Below are 17155 nucleotides of genomic sequence, written 5' to 3' on the forward strand. Positions count from 1 at the left end.
CCTGCCTGGTCTTCAGCTGCTGGGTGGCAACAAAGCCAAAGACCCTGTGGCCCCCATATGGTCCCTGTCTTCACATGTCAGCCACTGCAAGTGACCTTCGCAACAAGACAGGCTTTTTGGTTTGAGACCAGTTTTGGGGGGAAGCCCAGAGTTAGTTCTGTCCTCGACACAGCCTCCTTTCCGGCCTGTCTCACGGTCTCAGTGGCAGAGGGCAGCAGTACCACCTGCTCCACACCTGCTTTACACATGGAGGCCCGAGAAAGAAGGCGAGAGAGATCTTACACTCCTGGCCCGGGAACCCAGCCTCCTCTTCCCAGGGTAGCCTCCCCTTCCTGCTGGGGGCTTGTTTCTATAGTAAATGAAGGCTGAAGGCAATGCCCAGTCCTTTCTGCTAGCTAGCTGTCATCTTTTATTGTGTTTTTTGTACATAAAAACTTTTTATACTGACTGACGTTCTGTCGGCTGGTTTTCTGCTTGGGTCGCTTTCACGGCCAAGCTATTCATTCTCCTTAATGTCGGGGCCCCTAACGCTCCTGCCCTTTCCTGCCTTTTCCTACTCCACAGTGTTTCTCTCGATGCTCTAAACTCAGCCCCCACGGGAGGCTTTAAGGTCAGTGCCAGCTGTGTCTTAGCAGCACTCCTCTTAAACATCTGGGGCAAAGCATGGGACTGAGGTCCAGCCCCTGCCCGCCCTGAGCCCAATGCAGAAACCAGCTTCTGCCCTCAGGGGTGCTTTATTGGGAGAAGCAGAGGGTGCTGTGCAGCCTGCAGGCTCCAGAGAAAGACCATGGGGTGGCTGGAGGCTGGGACTCTGTGGCCTCCCAGTCATGGGCAGGGGTCAGGGACAGGGTGGGAAATAGGTGAGAGTGGCTGGAGATGAAGATGACTCTTCTTGCCTGGGCCTCAGGACCCCCTTGCTTGGCTCACGAGCCCTTGCACCTGGAGTTGACGTGTGACCTATTACATAAGAGGCTCGCATGGCAGGAGGGTTCACTGCTGCTGGGAACCCTGGCCGTCACTCCCAGCCAGAGAACCAGCTCTGAGCTATAGCCAGCAAAAGCATCAGCAGGAAGCAGTTGCTCCAGGGGAGGAGGTAGCCTTGTGGTCTTCCCCAGGTTTCCTTGTCTCCAAGGTCTCCAAGGTCAGAGGCTTGGGATGGACTCCTGCGGAAGCAGCACAAGTGGGCAAGTGAGGAACTTGCTGGATGTCCAGAGATTGAGCTGTTCTTAGGATGTTGATGACCAAGCTGAGGCTAGTTGGATACTTCCTAATTGCCCCTCAAAGTCCTGGGCCCTGGGGTTAACTATCAACCCAGAGGCTAGCACACTGGGAAGCCACTGTGAAAGCGTGATCTGTTGCTAGAGACAAGTTCTGTTGTTTCTGCTTAGGGGCCTGCGAGGACTCAGCTGTCCTGTCCAGGGAAGGGTGTGAGGGCCTGACCCAGCCCAGGGCTGTTGGAGGAGGCCCCCCTTACCTGCAGAAGCCTCATTTGCCCCTCCAGGCTGACAGGTTCAGGCTGGGGATGCAGGTGCAGGGCACAAAGCCCTGGGGATCGATGTTGGCCCTGAAGATGTCCCTCGGAACGGTGGTGATACCAGTGTTGTCACACACAATTCGAGACAAGGAAATGCGGCTCAGGGCCCTGCGCTGTCTCTTGGTGAAAACACCCGGTTTCTGCCACCAGAACCTACCAAGACAGCGGAGAGATGTGGGTGAAGTTTGGCAGGGATGAACAGGAATGAGCACCTGCTGTGTGTGAGGTACTTTACATACGTTATTTCATTCAATTCTCCAAAATCCCTGCAAAATAGGTATGATTCCCATTTTATAAAGGAAGAAACAAGTTCAGAAGTCTAGTAAGTTGCCCAGTATTAATTGCACCGTAATTTACGTAGCCAGGACTGGATTTGAACCCAGGTAAATGCCAAATCCAAATAAGAAGTCAAGTCTTAAACCACAAGCTTATTGGAGGGAAACCAGATTTAGCTTTTGTGCCCATGTTTTCTGGGATCCTTAAGCCTGGAACAGTGAGGCTGAGAAGTCTCTCTCCTGAGTTAAAGGTGCCTCCAACTCAGGCAAGTGCTCTCTCTGCCTCTTACCAAGCTCTCCAGGGAGGAGCTCCTGGTCTCAGATCCTGTGTACTTGGAAGAGATGAAGCTAAAAAGAGTACTTTCTCTCATTGCTGAGTCCTGAAATTCTAGTGCTTTTCTGCCCTGCCTCTGGGGCTGCTCCCTTTAGGGTAGGGGCACTTACCTGTCTCCACTTCGGGCTCTTCTGAACTGCTTCTCAAAAAGACAAGCCAGAAGAGGCCCCACTCGGGCCCCTGGCAAAAGAGGCTCTGCGATGGCCCCAACCCAGATGTCAATGTTGTCAGGTGTTCCATAGAGATTCAGGAACTTCCTTGCCAAACCCTGGTTTTTCAGAACCTGGCTAAGCTGTGCCAGATTCCGGGGCTGGGAGAGCCCGCAGAAGCGCCTCCAAGCATTGTACCCTGTAGGGAAAGAGGACAGGAGCAGTTTAGTCTTACCCCTGCGGATTCCCATTAGCTTCTGCTCGCTGCGATTTCTCCTGAGGGAGCTCTGTGGTCAGGCAATATTGGGCAGAAGGGAATCCCTGCTGGCAGAAGAGGCCTTGAACCTTCCAAAGACCAAACCACCGCCCTCTTCATTTGCAGTGCGAGCAGACAGCCATGCTTTGTGCACACGCTGAGGGGTGTGTCCTAATGTAAGAAGCTGTCGTAACCCAGCACTCACAATGATATTATCGTGGCATTAATCAGGCACAAGTAAGACATTACCTAGAACAGAAGAGACTCTCAGATTTGTAGAAGGCCCGAATGAATAAATGAGTGAATGAACCAAGAAATGAAGAACATGGATAAAATTTATCTACTCAGAAGAGGACCGCATGCTATATGATTCCATTTATATGAAAGGTCTAGAATAGGCAAATATGTAGAGATAGAAGATTGGTAATGGTCAGGGGCTGGAGTGGGGGTGGGGAGTGACTATTATTACTGGGTTTCTTTTGTGAGTAATGAAAATGTTCTGATATTAGGTATGATGCAGAACTCCAAATATACTAAAATCATTGAATTATATGCTTTACATCGGTGAATTTTGTGATATGTTAATTATACCTCAATATAATTTAAAAATTTTAACTAGAATTAAACATTCTTTTTCACCTCATAAACTAACAAAGACCATACTGATTTCTCAGCCATCAGGATCCCACACCAGGACAAGTCACATGATATGATGGGGACCATTAAGATAGGAGGAAGATAGCTTTGCCATGACTCAAAGAAACACCAGCCCAACGTTGTCCATTGAACTACAACTCCCAAACACCATCCCCCAAGCTGAACAGAGGAAAACCATATAATGTTTCACCATTACTGAGCACTGCTGTGTGGCTGTCTCTCGGGAGCCTCACGTTTTTGTGAGGTGCTTTGTAATCCCAATGTTATCAATGGATATTCGCTGAGCTTGAGCAACTGTGACTTTTCCAAGGTCACCCCACCATTAAGTGGAGTCCAAACCAGGCCTTCCAATTCCAAATTTGGGAAGGGATTGGAGGAGACTGCAAGAGCTGCGATCAGTACACTATTTCTGGGACAGTTTAGAGGGTACAGAAACTCACTGTGTGGCAGCTTGGGCAGCTAGCAAGATCAGACCTCCAGCAGGGGGCGCCCACAACACTAGCTGTCAGGAGCACCCAAGCGTAGGGAAGCAAAGAAACTCAGGTTCTTGAGCGCCTGCTGTGTGCCAGCCGGGGGCTGTGTTAGGTGCAGTAGAAACTGCCCACCCTTTATTATTCACGGCCAGAAATTAGCAGAGGCAGATGGGGCTTCGGGTTGTGTTTAGACAGGGAAGTAGGAGATGGGGAGAGGGAGAGATGAGTGAGGCTGTGGCCAGAGCCTTCCCCTAACATCGGGGATTGAACAGGGGGATGAAAGGAGAAATTTTGAAACTGATTCGAATTTTACTACTTCCTAGTTATGTGGGCTTGGGCCAATTACTAGATGTCTCTGAGTTTATTTTCTCATTTATAAAAATGTCTGTCACAGCTGCTTTTCAAGGTCATTGGGAGGACTAAAAGAGTTAATATCCATTAAAGATCCTAGCAAAGTGCCTAATTTTTCTTATTTCCTGAGATGAAGTCTTTCTGTGGCCTCACCAAACAACCAAGGCAGTCTTACTTTTTACTCCACCTGCCTCTCAGGCTCTTTGCCCAATTAGAGCCAAGAGCCAGTTTCTATATCCCTGAAACTGCCTCCCTGGATCTTGCCAGGGTGGTGGGGCATGGAGCAGCTCTTCCCTGCTTTTTTTTTTTTTTTGCCGTACGCGGGCCTCTCACTCCTGTGGCCTCTCCCGTTGCGGAGCACAGGCTCCGACGCACAGGCTCAGCGGCCATGGCTCACGGGCCCAGCCGCTCCACGGCACGTGGGATGTTCCCGGACCGGGGCACGAACCCGTGTCCCCTGCATCGGCAGGCAGACTCTCAACCACTGCGCCACCAGGGAAGCCCTTCCTTGCTTTTTAAAGCCACTGTTTTTCTCTACTTGGAAAGTCCTGATCTCCTTTGTTCAGCTCCTGCGTCCAAGTCCTGGTCCTGTTGTGACCCTGAAGCTAGAGACCCTATGGAGGATGGAGAAGACGTGGCAGAACAGCAGCAAGGAGGTCTCAGGGATGCTTTGTTGCATCAGCCTCAGCGCATCCTGTAGACAGTCCCAGTCAGAAAGGAGGCGCCAAGGGTCTTCTCTGAACCCTCTCCCCAACCAACCATCACCAGCAACCCTGCTCTGGGGAAGCCTGGGAAGGGGCGGGCAGCCCCCTCACCTGGGAGGCCGTGGTCCCGGCTGCGTTGCATGTTGAGAGCTGCCAGGTCCAGCCCGATCCTCCTCACTTGCTGAAACAGCCGGTCTCGGAGCTCATCCACTAACATGGAATTTTGACGGTTCAGCTTGGCAGGGGTGGCCATGAGGCCTCGGAGGATGGGGTCGATGCCACCTGGTGGCGGGGAATATGAGCAACACAGATTGGACCAGCCTTTTGGAAGCCCCTAGGGTCATCACATGATGCCAAGCTAGCTCAGAGCTGGACAAGCCAGTCACTTACATTCTATAATGTTTGTATCCAGAAATGGTGGCCTGGGTGGACATGAAGGGAGCTGGAGCCGGCAAGAAAAGCAATCACCCCCACTTCTCTGAGAAGGAGTGGAAGGCAAGCTCCTTTCAGGATCACAACCACCAGTCTCCTCCCCTTTTAGAAATCCTCTAATCCCGGAGGGGATGGGAGGCCCGTGACTGAGGGTCTTGGTGGCACCTGCCTTGTTTTCACTCGCTTGGGGAGATGATTAGCAGTAGCCTGGCCTCCGGCACTAAGCTGGGCCCCACCCCCTCGCCCTGTCTGCCTCTGGAAAACCTGGTCACCTTCGTGCACGATTCGCCAGCTGGCGAAGAAGGCGGAGCTGAGTGGGACCCGCGAGTGGGGTCCTGAGGCCTGGTACTGGCTGTCCAGGCGGAACATGAAGGGCTGGATCATGGTGTGGCCGAAGCGGAAGGCCAGCGTGAAGACGTTGGCCACACGGGGGTCTACATTGGGGTAGTACCCCTGGTAGGGCCCCAGGGTTTTCCTGGCCCTGGCCTTGCCCAGAACCAAGGGCAGAAAGTCCCGGTAGGTGATGATCTGGAAGAAAAGATGGAGGAGGAACGTTACCTTTGTGGCCACCCACCCCACTCCCCTGCCTTTGGACAGACCTTTTGCTTTTCGAAGGGCTGCTCAGACATATTGATTCTTTATTGGCAGTATGTCAAATGTGGCGATGTTAATCTCCCATTGTCTGATGGAGATACTGAGGCCCAGAGAGGCTGGGTGACATGAACGGGGCCACGGAGAGAGCTAGCGGAAGTATTGGGGACACAGGTCAGATCTCAGGAACACTCCCAATCACCCAGACCTAGCTGACTTGAGACACATCCCCCAGGATGGCTTTCTCACGCCAGATTGCCTTCTAAGGGATGCTGAGACCTAGGGTCCCCTACCTGGACCACGGCCCCCACGATCTTCCGAGCCTCCTGGTACAGCTTGTCCCCGGTCCACCGAGGATTCAGGTATCTCAGCTCAGTTGCCAGCCGGTTGTGCTCTCGCACAAAGAGGGTGTGCATGGCTGCCAGTTTCGGGGTTTCAGTTGATCGGCTGTCACCTTGAAAACCCCAAGTTCAGAGTCACCGTAGTCCTTCCCAGTGCAATGTCTTTCTGCTAAGGCAGACAGAGCTCTGGGGACTAGAAAGAGGTGGTGGGATTTTGTGACCTGGGCCAAACCCCTGGCCCTCACTGGCCCTCCATCTCCTCAGCTGTGCTGTGAGGCTCCACTGACACACACAATGGGCCAGGAGTGGGAGGACAGCGGAGTCTCAGGCCCCTAAGTTACTGGACTGAGTTTGCGTGAGGTGGAACAGGGCGGCTGCTGGTCTTGGGCAGAACCCTTTTGCCTAATGATTCTGGTCTGCGGGATTACCAGATCCACAGCTGGTGGAGGGTCCTGGGTGACTCTAGGAACCTGTCCTGTGGGTTGTATCCTTCTGCACGCTCTCTCCCGGGGGATGGACCTCTCCCCAGCTTGGGCTTGGTGTCATGCCGCTCTCCCCAGGGAGCCCCATGGAAGGAGAAAGAAGGAAGGTTGGGCAGAGCCTGTTCCTGTAGCCAACCTTCTCCTAGAGGCCGGGAAGGAAAGTACGTTCCTGAAGGTGGCCTTACACACAGTCATTTGCTGGCTTTGAACTAAGCCCTTGTAATGTGGTCTTATTCAATCTACTCTTAAGTAAACCTCTGGTGAAGGCGCAAGCCGCTCTTGCCAGGAGCAAAGAAACATACAATCCTTAGAAAAGGGGCTGGAGCTGACTCCCTGCAAAGGAGGTGGTGGAGCAGAGTGGAAAGAGCCCAGACCTGGCCACTACACTGACTTAAGTCCTCACTGTGGACTCTGCTGTCTGACACTCTGCTCTGAGCACGTTAGTTATCGTCCCTGATGAGTGTGTCATCTGCAAAACGAGGGTGCTAATAATGCTGTCCTTTCAGGGCTGCTGTAAGGATTAGAGATGGCACATTTAAATATATTAAGTAACCAGAAGCAATGACCGTCATTATGATACCCAGCAAGGGGGGCAGGGGCAAAGACCCCCAGGAGAGTTCAGATTATGCCTCCAGAAGAAGGTACCAGGTGACAGTGTCTGGCAAGAGCAGCGGGGAAACTGAAGATTCTAAGGGAATTTAGCCCAGAGGAGAAAAAAAAGTTAGGCGAAAGTGAAAGCTACTTTCAGGTTATTAAAGAGGCTATTACTGTGTGAAAGAGCTTTTTCTCCGAGGTTCTAGAAGCATGATGAAGAGCAACAGATGGGCATTGGATCAAAATGGGGGGGGGAGGGGCTTTCTGCAGTCAGCGCCGCACCAGATGAACAGCAGAGGGGGTGAGCCCCTTATCACCGAAGAGAGTCAAGTGGTGATCTCCGGCCACACACCGGGTTCACAAAGGGACTCCTTCCAACTTACTGATTCTGGGATGACTATGCACAGATCTGTGTGCCTAATATTGAGGTCTGAAGCCATGCACCCCCATCGGGTCCCACGAGGCTTTCCCAACCCGGAACCCAGGGACTGGCTGTTTCGTCCTTCCGTCCCCCCAGTCTGACCTGCCAGGAAGCAGGGGATGTTCGCGGTGCGGTTGGTGAGGAGGCAGGGGTCATCGTGCAGGTTGTCAAAGGGCAGCAGGGCCCGGCCGTTGTCATGGAAGCGGGTGTTGACGGCCAGCAGTCCCAGCTGGTTGGTCAGGTTGCGCAGCTTCATGGCCAAGGAGTCCTCGCTGCCGTACACCACGCTGGCGTCCACGAAGGAGGTGAGCGCGTTGATCTGGTTGCGGACTTTGTTCTTGTTTTGGGGGCACGAGGGTGCCGAGCGGAAGAAGGGGATGCAGTCACGCTGGTTCTTGATGCGGGGGTCATTGGGCGGGATCTGAGGTGGAAGAGGAGCCAGTGACACTGGGGCCCCTCCCGAGCAAGCTCACTCCTCCTGGTCATCCCCCACCTGCTTCAAAACCTTGCTCAAAACTCCCTTTTTCCAGGAAGCCCTCCTTGATTCATCCAGACTCACGCTGCTCACCAGGTCATCTGAGCACCCTTAGCACGTTGTGTCATAGAGGCATGAAAGGTTAGAAATGGACAAGGTCTGGGGCTTCCCTGGTGGCGCAGTGGTTGAGAGTCCGCCTGCCGATGCAGGGGACACGGGTTCGTGCCCCAGTCCGGGAGGATCCCACATGCCGCGGAGCGGCTGGGCCCGTGAGCCATGGCTGCTGAGCTTGCGCGTCCGGAGCCTGTGCTCCGCAACGGGAGAGGCCACAACAGTGAGAGGCCCGGGTACCGCAAAAAAAAAAAAAAAAAAAATGGACGAGGCCTTAGATCCTCATTTTACAGGTGGGGAAACTGAGGCTCAGAGAGGGGAAATGACAACTTGTTAGCTGGGAAGGAGGGATTAGAACCTAGTTCTCCTGATATGAGGTTTGTGCTCCTTTCATTCCATTCAGTTCAACAGACATTTCCTAAGCCCCTTTCCGTGCTGGTGCCTTGGAGACAGTGAAGGTCGAGGAAACCCAGGACAGGTTGCAGGAAGCTGGCAATTCCGTGAAAACAGACCTGCTCATCAAGTAATGTAACTCTAAATTGAGGTGGCATTTGCTATGCTTGGCTTAAAAGTCAAGAGCTAGGGAGACCTTCAAGATGGTGGAGGAGTAAGACATGGAGATCACCTTCCCACAAATACATCAGAAGTACATCTACGCATGGAACAACTCCTATAGAACACCTACTGAACGCTAGCAGAAGACCTCAGACCTCCCAAAAGGCAAGAAACTCCCTACGTACCTAGGTAGGGCAAAAGAAAAAAGAAAAAACAGACAAAAGAATAGGGACAGGACCCGCACCAGTGGGAGGGAGCCGTGAAGGAAGAAAGGTTTCCACACACTAGGAAGTCCCTCTGAGGGCGGAGACTGCGGGTAGCGGAGGGGGGAAGCTTTGGAGCCACGGAGGAGAGGACAGCAACAGGGGTGCGGAGGGCAAAGTGGAGAGATTCCCGCACGGAGGATCAGTACCGACCAGCACTCACCAGCCCGAGAGGCTTGTCGGCTCACCCACCGGGGCGGGCGGGGCTGGGAGCTGAGGCTCGGGCTTCGGTCGGAGCGCCGGGAGAGGACTGGGGTTGGCGGCGTGAACACAGCCTGCAGGGGGGGTAGTGCACCACGGCTAGCCGGGAGGGAGTCCAGGAAAAAGTCTGGACCTGCCGAAGAGGCAAGAGACTTTTTCTTGCCTCTGTTTCCTGGTGCGCGAGGAGAGGGGATTAAGAGCGCTGCTTAAAGGAGCTCCAGAGAAGGGTGCGAGCCGCGGCTATCGGCAAGGACCCCAGAGATGGGCATGAGACGCTAAGGCTGCTGCTGCCGCCATCAAGAAGCCTGTGTGCGAGCACAGGTCACTATCCACACCCTCCTTCCGGGGAGCCTGTGCAGCCCGCCACTGCCAGGGTCCCGGGATCCAGGGACAACTTCCCCGGGAGAACGCGCGGCGCACCTCAGGCGGGTGCGACGTCACATCGGCCTCTGCCGCCGCAGGCTCGCCCCGCACTTCGTGCCCTTCCCTACCCCTGTCCTGAGTGAGCCAGAGCCCCCAGTCAGCGGCTCCTTTAACCCCGTCGTGCTGAGCGAAGAACAGACGTCCTCAGGCAACCTACACGCAGAGGCGGGGCCAAATCCAAACCTGAACCCCGGGAGCTGTTCGACCAAAGAAGAGAAATGGAAATTTCTCCCAGCAGCCTCGGGAGCAGCGGATTAAATCTCCACAATCAACTTGATGTACCCTGCATCTGTGGAATACCTGAATAGACAACGAATCATCCCAAATTGAGGAGGTGGGCTTTGGGAGCAACTGTAGACTTGGGGTTTGCTATTTGCATCTAATTTATTTCTGGTTTTATGTTTATCTTACTTTAGTATTTAGAGTTTATTATCATTGGTAGATTTGTTCATTGATTTAGTTGCTCTCTTCCATTTTTTTATATATAGATATATTTTTTTTTTCCTTTTTCTCTATTTGTGAGTGTGTATGTGTATGCTTCTTTGTGTGAGTTTGTCTGTATAGCTTTGCTTTTACCATTTGTCCTAGGGTTCTGTCTGTTTTTGTTGTTGTGGTTGTTGTTTTGCGGTACGCGGGCCTCTCACTGCTGTGGCCTCTCCCGCTGCGGAGCACAGGCTCCGGACGCGCAGGCTCAGTGGCCATGGCTCACGGGCCCAGCCGCTCCGCGGCATGTGGGATCTTCCCGGACTGGGGCACGAACCCATATCCCCTGCATCAGCAGGCGGACTTTCAACCACTGCGCCACCAGGGAAGACCTGTTGTTGTTTTTACTATAGTTTTAAGTGCTTGTTATCATTGGTGGATTTGTTTTTTGGTTTGTTGTTCTCTTCTTTCTTTCTTTTTTTCTATTGCTTAAGAATATTTTTAATAAATTTTTTATTTTAATAATTTATTTTCTTTCTCTCTCTCTTTCTTTCTTTTTTTCTCCCTTTAGCTCTGAGCCGTGTGGCTGACAGGGTCTTGGTGCTCTGGCTGGGTGTCAGGCCTGTGCCTCTGAGGTGGGAGAGCCGAGTTCAGGACACTGGTCCACCAGAGACCTCCCGGCACCACATAATATCAAACGGCGAAACCTCTCCCAGAGATCTCATCTCAACACTAAGACCCAGCTCCACTCAACGACAGGCAAGCTACAGTGCTGGACACCCTATGCCAAACAGTAGCAAGACAGGAACACAACCCCACCCATTAGCAGAGAGGCTGCCTAAAATCTTAATAAGGTCACAGACACTCCAAAACACACTACTGGATGCGGTCCTGCCCACCAGAATGACAAGATCCAGCCTCATCTACCAGAACACAGGCACTAGTCCCCTCCACCAGGAAGCCTACACAACCCACTGAACCAACCTTAGCCACTGTGGACAGACACCATAAACAACGGGAACTACGAACCCACAGCCTGCAAAAAGAAGGCCCCAAACACTGTAAGTGAAGCAAAATGAGAAGACAGAGAAACACACAGCAGATGAAGGAGCAGGGCAAAAACCCACCAGACCAAACAATGAAGAGGAAATAGGCAGTCTACCTGAAAAAGAATTCAGAGTAATGATAGTAAAGATGATGCAAAAGCTTGGAAATAGAATGGAGAAAATACAAGAAACGTTTAACAAGGACCTAGAAGAACTAAAGCTCAAACAAACAATGATGAACAACACGATAAATGAAATTAAAAATTCTCTAGAAGGAATCAATAGCAGAATAACTGAGGGAGAAGAACGGATAAGTGACCTGGAAGATAAGATAGTGGAAATAACTACCACCAAGCAGAATAAAGAAAAAAGAATGAAGAATTGAGGACAATCTCAGAGACCTCTGGGACAACATTAAACACGCCAACATTCGAATTATAGGGGTCCCAGAAGAAGAAGAGGGAAAAAAAGGGATTGAGAAAGTATTTGAAGAGATTATAGTTGAAAACTTCCCTAATATGGGTAAGGAAATAGCCAAAATGGCCATCATCAAAAAAATCTACAAACAATAAATGCTGGAGAGGGTGTGGAGAAAAGGGAACCCTCTTGCACTGTTGGTGGGAATGTAAACTGATACAGCCACTATGGAGAACGGTATGGAGGTTCCTTAAAAAACTAAAAACAGCACTACCATATAACCCAACAATCCCCCTACAGGGCATATACCCTGAGGAAACCTTAATTCAAAAAGAGTCATGTACCAAAATGTTCATTGCAGCTCTATTTACAATAGCCGGGACAGGGAAGCAACCTAAGTGTCCATCGACAGATGAATGGATAAAGAAGATGTGACACATATGTACAATGGAATATTATTCAGCCATAAAAAGAAACGAAATTGAGTTATTTGTAGTGAGATGGATGGACCTAGAGTCTGTCATACAGAGTGAAGTAAGTCAGAAAGAGAAAAACAAATACCTATGCTAACATATATATGAAATCTAAAAAAAAAAAAAAGGCTCTGAGGAACTTAACGGCAGGGCAGGAATAAAGAAGCAGATGTAGAGAATGGACTTGAGGACACGGGGAGGGGGAAGGGTAAGCTGGGACGAAGTGAGAGAGTGGCATGGACATACATACACTACCAAATGTAAAATAGATAGCTAGTGGGAAGCAGCTACATAGCACAGGGAGATCAGCTCGGTGCTTTGTGGCCACCTAGAGGGGTGAGATAGGGAGGGTGGGAGGGAGACGCAAGAGGGAGGAGATATGGGGATATATGTATACGTATAGCTGATTCACTTTGTTATACAGCAGAAGCTAACACACCATTGTAAAGCAATTATACGCCAATAAAGATGTTAAAAATTAAATAAATAAAAAAAAGTCAAGAGCTAAAGGTATAATAGGAAGATAAGGGACAGTTCCCCAGAGGAGCTTGAGGAAGGAGCCAGCCAGGGGCCCTCACATGTCATGTCGCGAGAACATTGCCCTACCCAGTAGGGGCGAGCGAATGTGTGTGTGTGTGTGTGTGTGTGTGTGTCTGTGTGTGCGCGCGCGCACACGTGCACAGAGGGTCCCCTCTGTCCCCAGAAGAGGCTGTGCTCCCTGGAGCCCGTCTTTTCTTCCCTAGTGTCCCTCACCATCCTTGCCTCTCAGCTGAAGGATAGCACCGTGCTCACAGCCTGATCCCAGGAAATGGTGAGAACTGCAGGGCCCTCAGACCACCCCAGGAGGGAGAGAAGGGCAAGAGCTAAGAGACCCTAAAGGCTTCCCTTGTTGGAAAGGGACCCAGGGGTCAAGGCTAGTCTCAACTTCTTCCCCTTCTGTGAGGCCAGCACCGGGACTTCCTGGCAGGTTGCCCCCCACCCCCACCCCAAACACACACAGAACCAGGTATCTGTGCCAGACTGTGCATCTTGTCTCTGTCTGATACTCCAGAGTCACAGGCAGCTCCTTAAGGCAGGTGCACTAGGTACCAGATGCCCAGCCCCAGCTCTCGGCCAGAAGTGGAGGCCACATCAGGAGCCTGGGAGTCGGGGTTAAGTACCTTGATGGGGAAGCAGGGGGGCAGCTGGGCACAGGTCCTCTCACAGTCGACGCCCACAGTGAAGGCCACTCTGGCTAGGGACTCAGGGACGAAGTCCAAGTCGTGGTCAATGAACTGGCCCCACTGCATGAACATGAGGGACCGGCCCCGGTCGGTGGTTAGCCTCTCGCTGGGAAAGCGCACGATCTGGTTGGAGACGGCTCGGACCTGGTGGGGAGATAGATCAGCGTGGGGCGCTGACTCTGCAGGGTGTCAGAGCCAACCCAGGACTCAGGGGGTGGCAGGTTGCCCCTGCTGGAGTTAACACAGTCCCTCCTCCTCCCCTGCCCTCCCTTCCCCTCTCCTGCTTTGTCCCACTTCCTATGTGGCTGTCATTCCTACAAGGATGCTCTCCAGCCCAGCTCCTGAGGACTCCAGGAGTAATTCCAGGAAGGGGACGGGCCAGGTTGGCTGGCTCAGACCCCACCAGCTTCTCCAGAGAGATAAATAGATGAAACTGATAGATCAATTTATAGACTTATGGATAATTAGATGGTAGAACTGATTGATAGATGCAAGGATTGGTTGCTAGGCGATGGATAATAGAGAATTGGATAGATGGAAAGATCAACGGAAGAAAAATTGATACATAGATGTTGATAGATGGGTAGATGACAGATTGTTATTTTGGCATATGAATAGAAGATTGATAAATTGTTAAATGTGAAATAGTTTAGGTCAATAGCCAGAACTACATTAAGATGTATTGCTTCTTATATTTAGCAAGGCACTTTGACATGAATTCTTTCAGAAAAAAACAATATTGTAATGGCTAGCATTGATAGATCACATCCTACATGGATGTTTATATCAAGGACTTTATCTAATAGTCACAACAGCGATATTAAGTGGGTTTTACGGCCAAGGAAACTGATTCAGCCGGAGTCCTTGCCCAGAGTTATCAGCCAGCCTGTGGGACAGCCTGGTTCGAGCCCTGTCCGACTCCGGGCTGTGCTTTTACTCCCCACGTTTAGAAGAGATGGAACGTCCTCCAGCCCCTCAGCCCTGACTCACAAGGGGGAGGAGGAAGCCATTGCGCCTCTTGCCGGGGGTCCAGCCGAAGGGGAGCGACAGGCTGTCCTCATACTCGGCTGGCAGCCAGCGCGCCAGGGGCTGGTTGGAGGCCCCCAGCTGTGGTCTCCTCCTGCAGTGGTGGGTGGGCTGGGGTTAGCAGGGTTGGGGAGGAGAGGAGGGAACTGGGCCCCACCAGGTTAGGTGCTGCCCCAGCACCCACTTGTTGTTGCATCTCCCAGTGATGGTTCGGTACTCGTTACTGCACTTCTCGGCTTCATCCTGGGGTGCACAGCCACTGGCCTGGGACAGCAGCCGCATTTGGGATTTCGTTAGCACATCTGCGGGTGGGACAGTGGGCAGGGTTCTAGCTTCTTCTAGAGCTGGTCTGTTCTGTACCTCCCATCCCTTTCCCCTCTCCCCTCCCAACACCCCAAGGCGTGCACCCTGCAACCCCCTCCTGGCTTCCTTCCACTCCGCAGTACCAGTGACATTGAAGGATCTGGACCCCTGGAGTTGTAACTTCTCTTCCAGCAGTCCCAAGGCCACGTGCATATAATCAGCGGCCTGAACGACTCTCCTGGTGGCCGCTGCTGGTTGTTTGAAGTAGGCCAGGAGGTCCATGGGGCTGGCCAAGCCACTGTGAAGGCGCTGCTTGATGCTGCCCAGAAGAGGAGAAGGGAGGGCTGGAGAGAGGAAGCAGACACACCCAGCAGAGCCCTAACCTGGGCAGTGGACAGTCAGCACGGTGTAAACAGACAGAAGGATGGATAGAAGGGAGACTCTCTACCGACATGGCACTTTCCCAAGGTGCCCAGGGGCAGGTGATGGGTGAGATGACCTTGGCTGTTGTCCATCCATCCCCCATCGTCAACCCTTCCAGGCCCATGCAGTCCCCAGACCCAGGCCCAGGCCCACCTCCTCTCAGTCTGATTGTAGGCAGCATCCACTAGCAACCTGGCCTCTGTTATGCAGCTCTGGAGGACTGAGGTCTCCACTACCCTAGGGGAGGCTGTTCAGAGGGAAGGAGGCTTAGGGTCCAGGGCAGCCACAGGTCCCTCAGACCCAAGTGCTTCCCCCTCCATTGCCCTCCTCCTTGGCTGTCCAAGGGGCTATTACCTGGAGTGGTGCCCTCGGAGAGCCGGGCCAGGATGAGGGTGTCTAGGAGCCCAACCAGGGCCAGGAGCAACTTCATCTCTGCAGTGAGACCCCAGCCACAGGGGGGTAAGCGATCACACCTCTCACCTCCTCCTGCTCTTCTGTGGAAGTAGCTGGGAAGGGACTTTTATAGCCTGTCCTGGGGGAGGGAGGGGAGCTCTGGGCCTCAGAAGCCCAGCCTCTTGAGGTGGAGCTCTGGGACTTCCCTCTCGTTTTGGGGGCAGTTGTGACACTGAAACACCCCACTTTACCCCTCAGCAACATGGAGATGTTCTTTCACCTGCTCACTCCATCCCCAGCCTCTTTGTTATCGAGTTCACTGATATATTTCTCCCAGGGCCCAGAGCAGTGCCTAGAACACAGATGTCACTCAGTGAATATTTGCTGGGTGTGCCTCAGAAGAGCGCTGCGTCTGGTCCTGCCCCTAACTATTTGTATGGTCTTGGGCAAGTCACTTCCCCTCTCTGAGCCTCAGTCTCCACATTCCTAAAATGGGACTTGGGCTAAATAATAGGAAAGGTCCCTCTCCTCCTCCAACAGGGCAGAAGCCAGGTCTGCCTTACTGTCATATCTCCCCAGCCCCCAGCACAAGGCCTAGTATTCAGTAGGTGCTCAGTAAGTTGATTGAGGGGATGAATGATGTGGGGTCAATGATTCGGTCCCTCCCCCTTGCTCCAGCTCTCTCCAAGATGCAGGGGAAGGTGAGGTGATGGTGGAAGCAGGGCCTAGCAGTGAAAATTAAGGTGCTGCTTTATGGGCCATCCAGGGGACACAGTGCGAAGTCACCGGGAAGCACCCCACGGAGTGATGGCAGCAGGATTCCGTGCAAGCTGAGGACCTGCCTCGGGCTTAGCGCTTCTCTGCGTGCTTCTTCAGTGCATGTCAGTAGCAGGTCTGCACCACATGCTGGGTGTAAATTCTGAATTTCTATGGGCTTGGTCAGCAGTGGCTTCCTTAGGGGAGGCGGTGGGCTCCGACCCACCTGGGTTTGGACCCCACTCGGCCTGCACCACCTTGGCTGGACCTCCATTTCTGCATCTGAAGGGTAGAACGCCCCCAGTCGGCGCTCCCTCCAGGGCCCAGGCCTTCACACCCCTTGGCCTTTCCTCCTGGTTTCTGCCACTGGATGAGCCAAGCTCATCCTTTGCTCCGACCCCATCCTGGTCTGCCTGGACAGCGCTCAGCCCCAGAGTCACCCTCGCTGCACCCTGCAGCCTGCCTGCGCTCGCCCCTTCTTCAGGTGGACGTGTCCATCCCTTCCTCGGAGCAGTCGCTGTGCCTGCCGGGTGTCCCCGCCTCCTGCCCTCGGAGCCCCGCCCCGCCTAACGCAGCCGCCGCGCCCTCCGCAGCCTCTTCCCACAGCAGCAGCACCGGCCCGCCGGTTGCTCTCGAAACAGGCCCTTCAGCAACCCCTTTCACAAGCCCCAGTTGAGGGCCTGGGCCAGCTGATCTTATCTCCTTGTCTTCAGCGGGGGCCCCTCTCCTGCATAGGGTCAGGACGGACCGTCACCGTGCAGTTGCAGCAAGCCCACCGAGTTCCTTGCTGCTGACCCGCCATGTGACCGGGGTAGACCGCACCGCTCCCTGGACCTCAGCTTCCAGGCCTGTGAGAGTGGGACAGTGACCCTCAGGAAGGAGAGAGATTGCAAAAGATGTGGGGTGCTCCCCAAATGTGCTCGCCTCCCCTGCCCTCAGGATCCCATATGCGCCCAGGAGATTGGAAGCTGGGGCAGGGCGTATGGAACCGAGGTCGCTCTCCTTCCAGGGTCCCCCGCGGAGAGGACTCAGACTGAGCTCTGCTCTCCC

At 53.0% G+C, this 17155-nt stretch overlaps 1 protein-coding gene across 1 annotated transcript; it reads right to left on the bottom strand.

Moving 5' to 3' along the window:
• Positions 1 to 718: 718 nt before the first annotated feature.
• EPX (eosinophil peroxidase) lies at positions 719 to 15395 on the bottom strand. The gene is made up of 13 exons (XM_065896379.1): positions 15311 to 15395; positions 15110 to 15203; positions 14677 to 14852; positions 14415 to 14532; positions 14195 to 14324; positions 13142 to 13348; positions 7697 to 8015; positions 6050 to 6210; positions 5438 to 5693; positions 4845 to 5015; positions 2254 to 2491; positions 1475 to 1687; positions 719 to 1163 (listed from the first exon to the last, which is right to left on the bottom strand). Exons 1-12 carry the CDS (start codon positions 15384 to 15386, stop codon positions 1486 to 1488), a joined length of 2148 nt encoding a protein of 715 aa, XP_065752451.1. The 5' UTR covers positions 15387 to 15395; the 3' UTR covers positions 719 to 1163; positions 1475 to 1485.
• Between the last annotated feature and the right edge of the window lie 1760 nt (positions 15396 to 17155).

Source organism: Phocoena phocoena, chromosome 19 (genome assembly GCF_963924675.1).
Source record: "Phocoena phocoena chromosome 19, mPhoPho1.1, whole genome shotgun sequence".
NCBI lineage: Eukaryota > Metazoa > Chordata > Mammalia > Artiodactyla > Phocoenidae > Phocoena > Phocoena phocoena.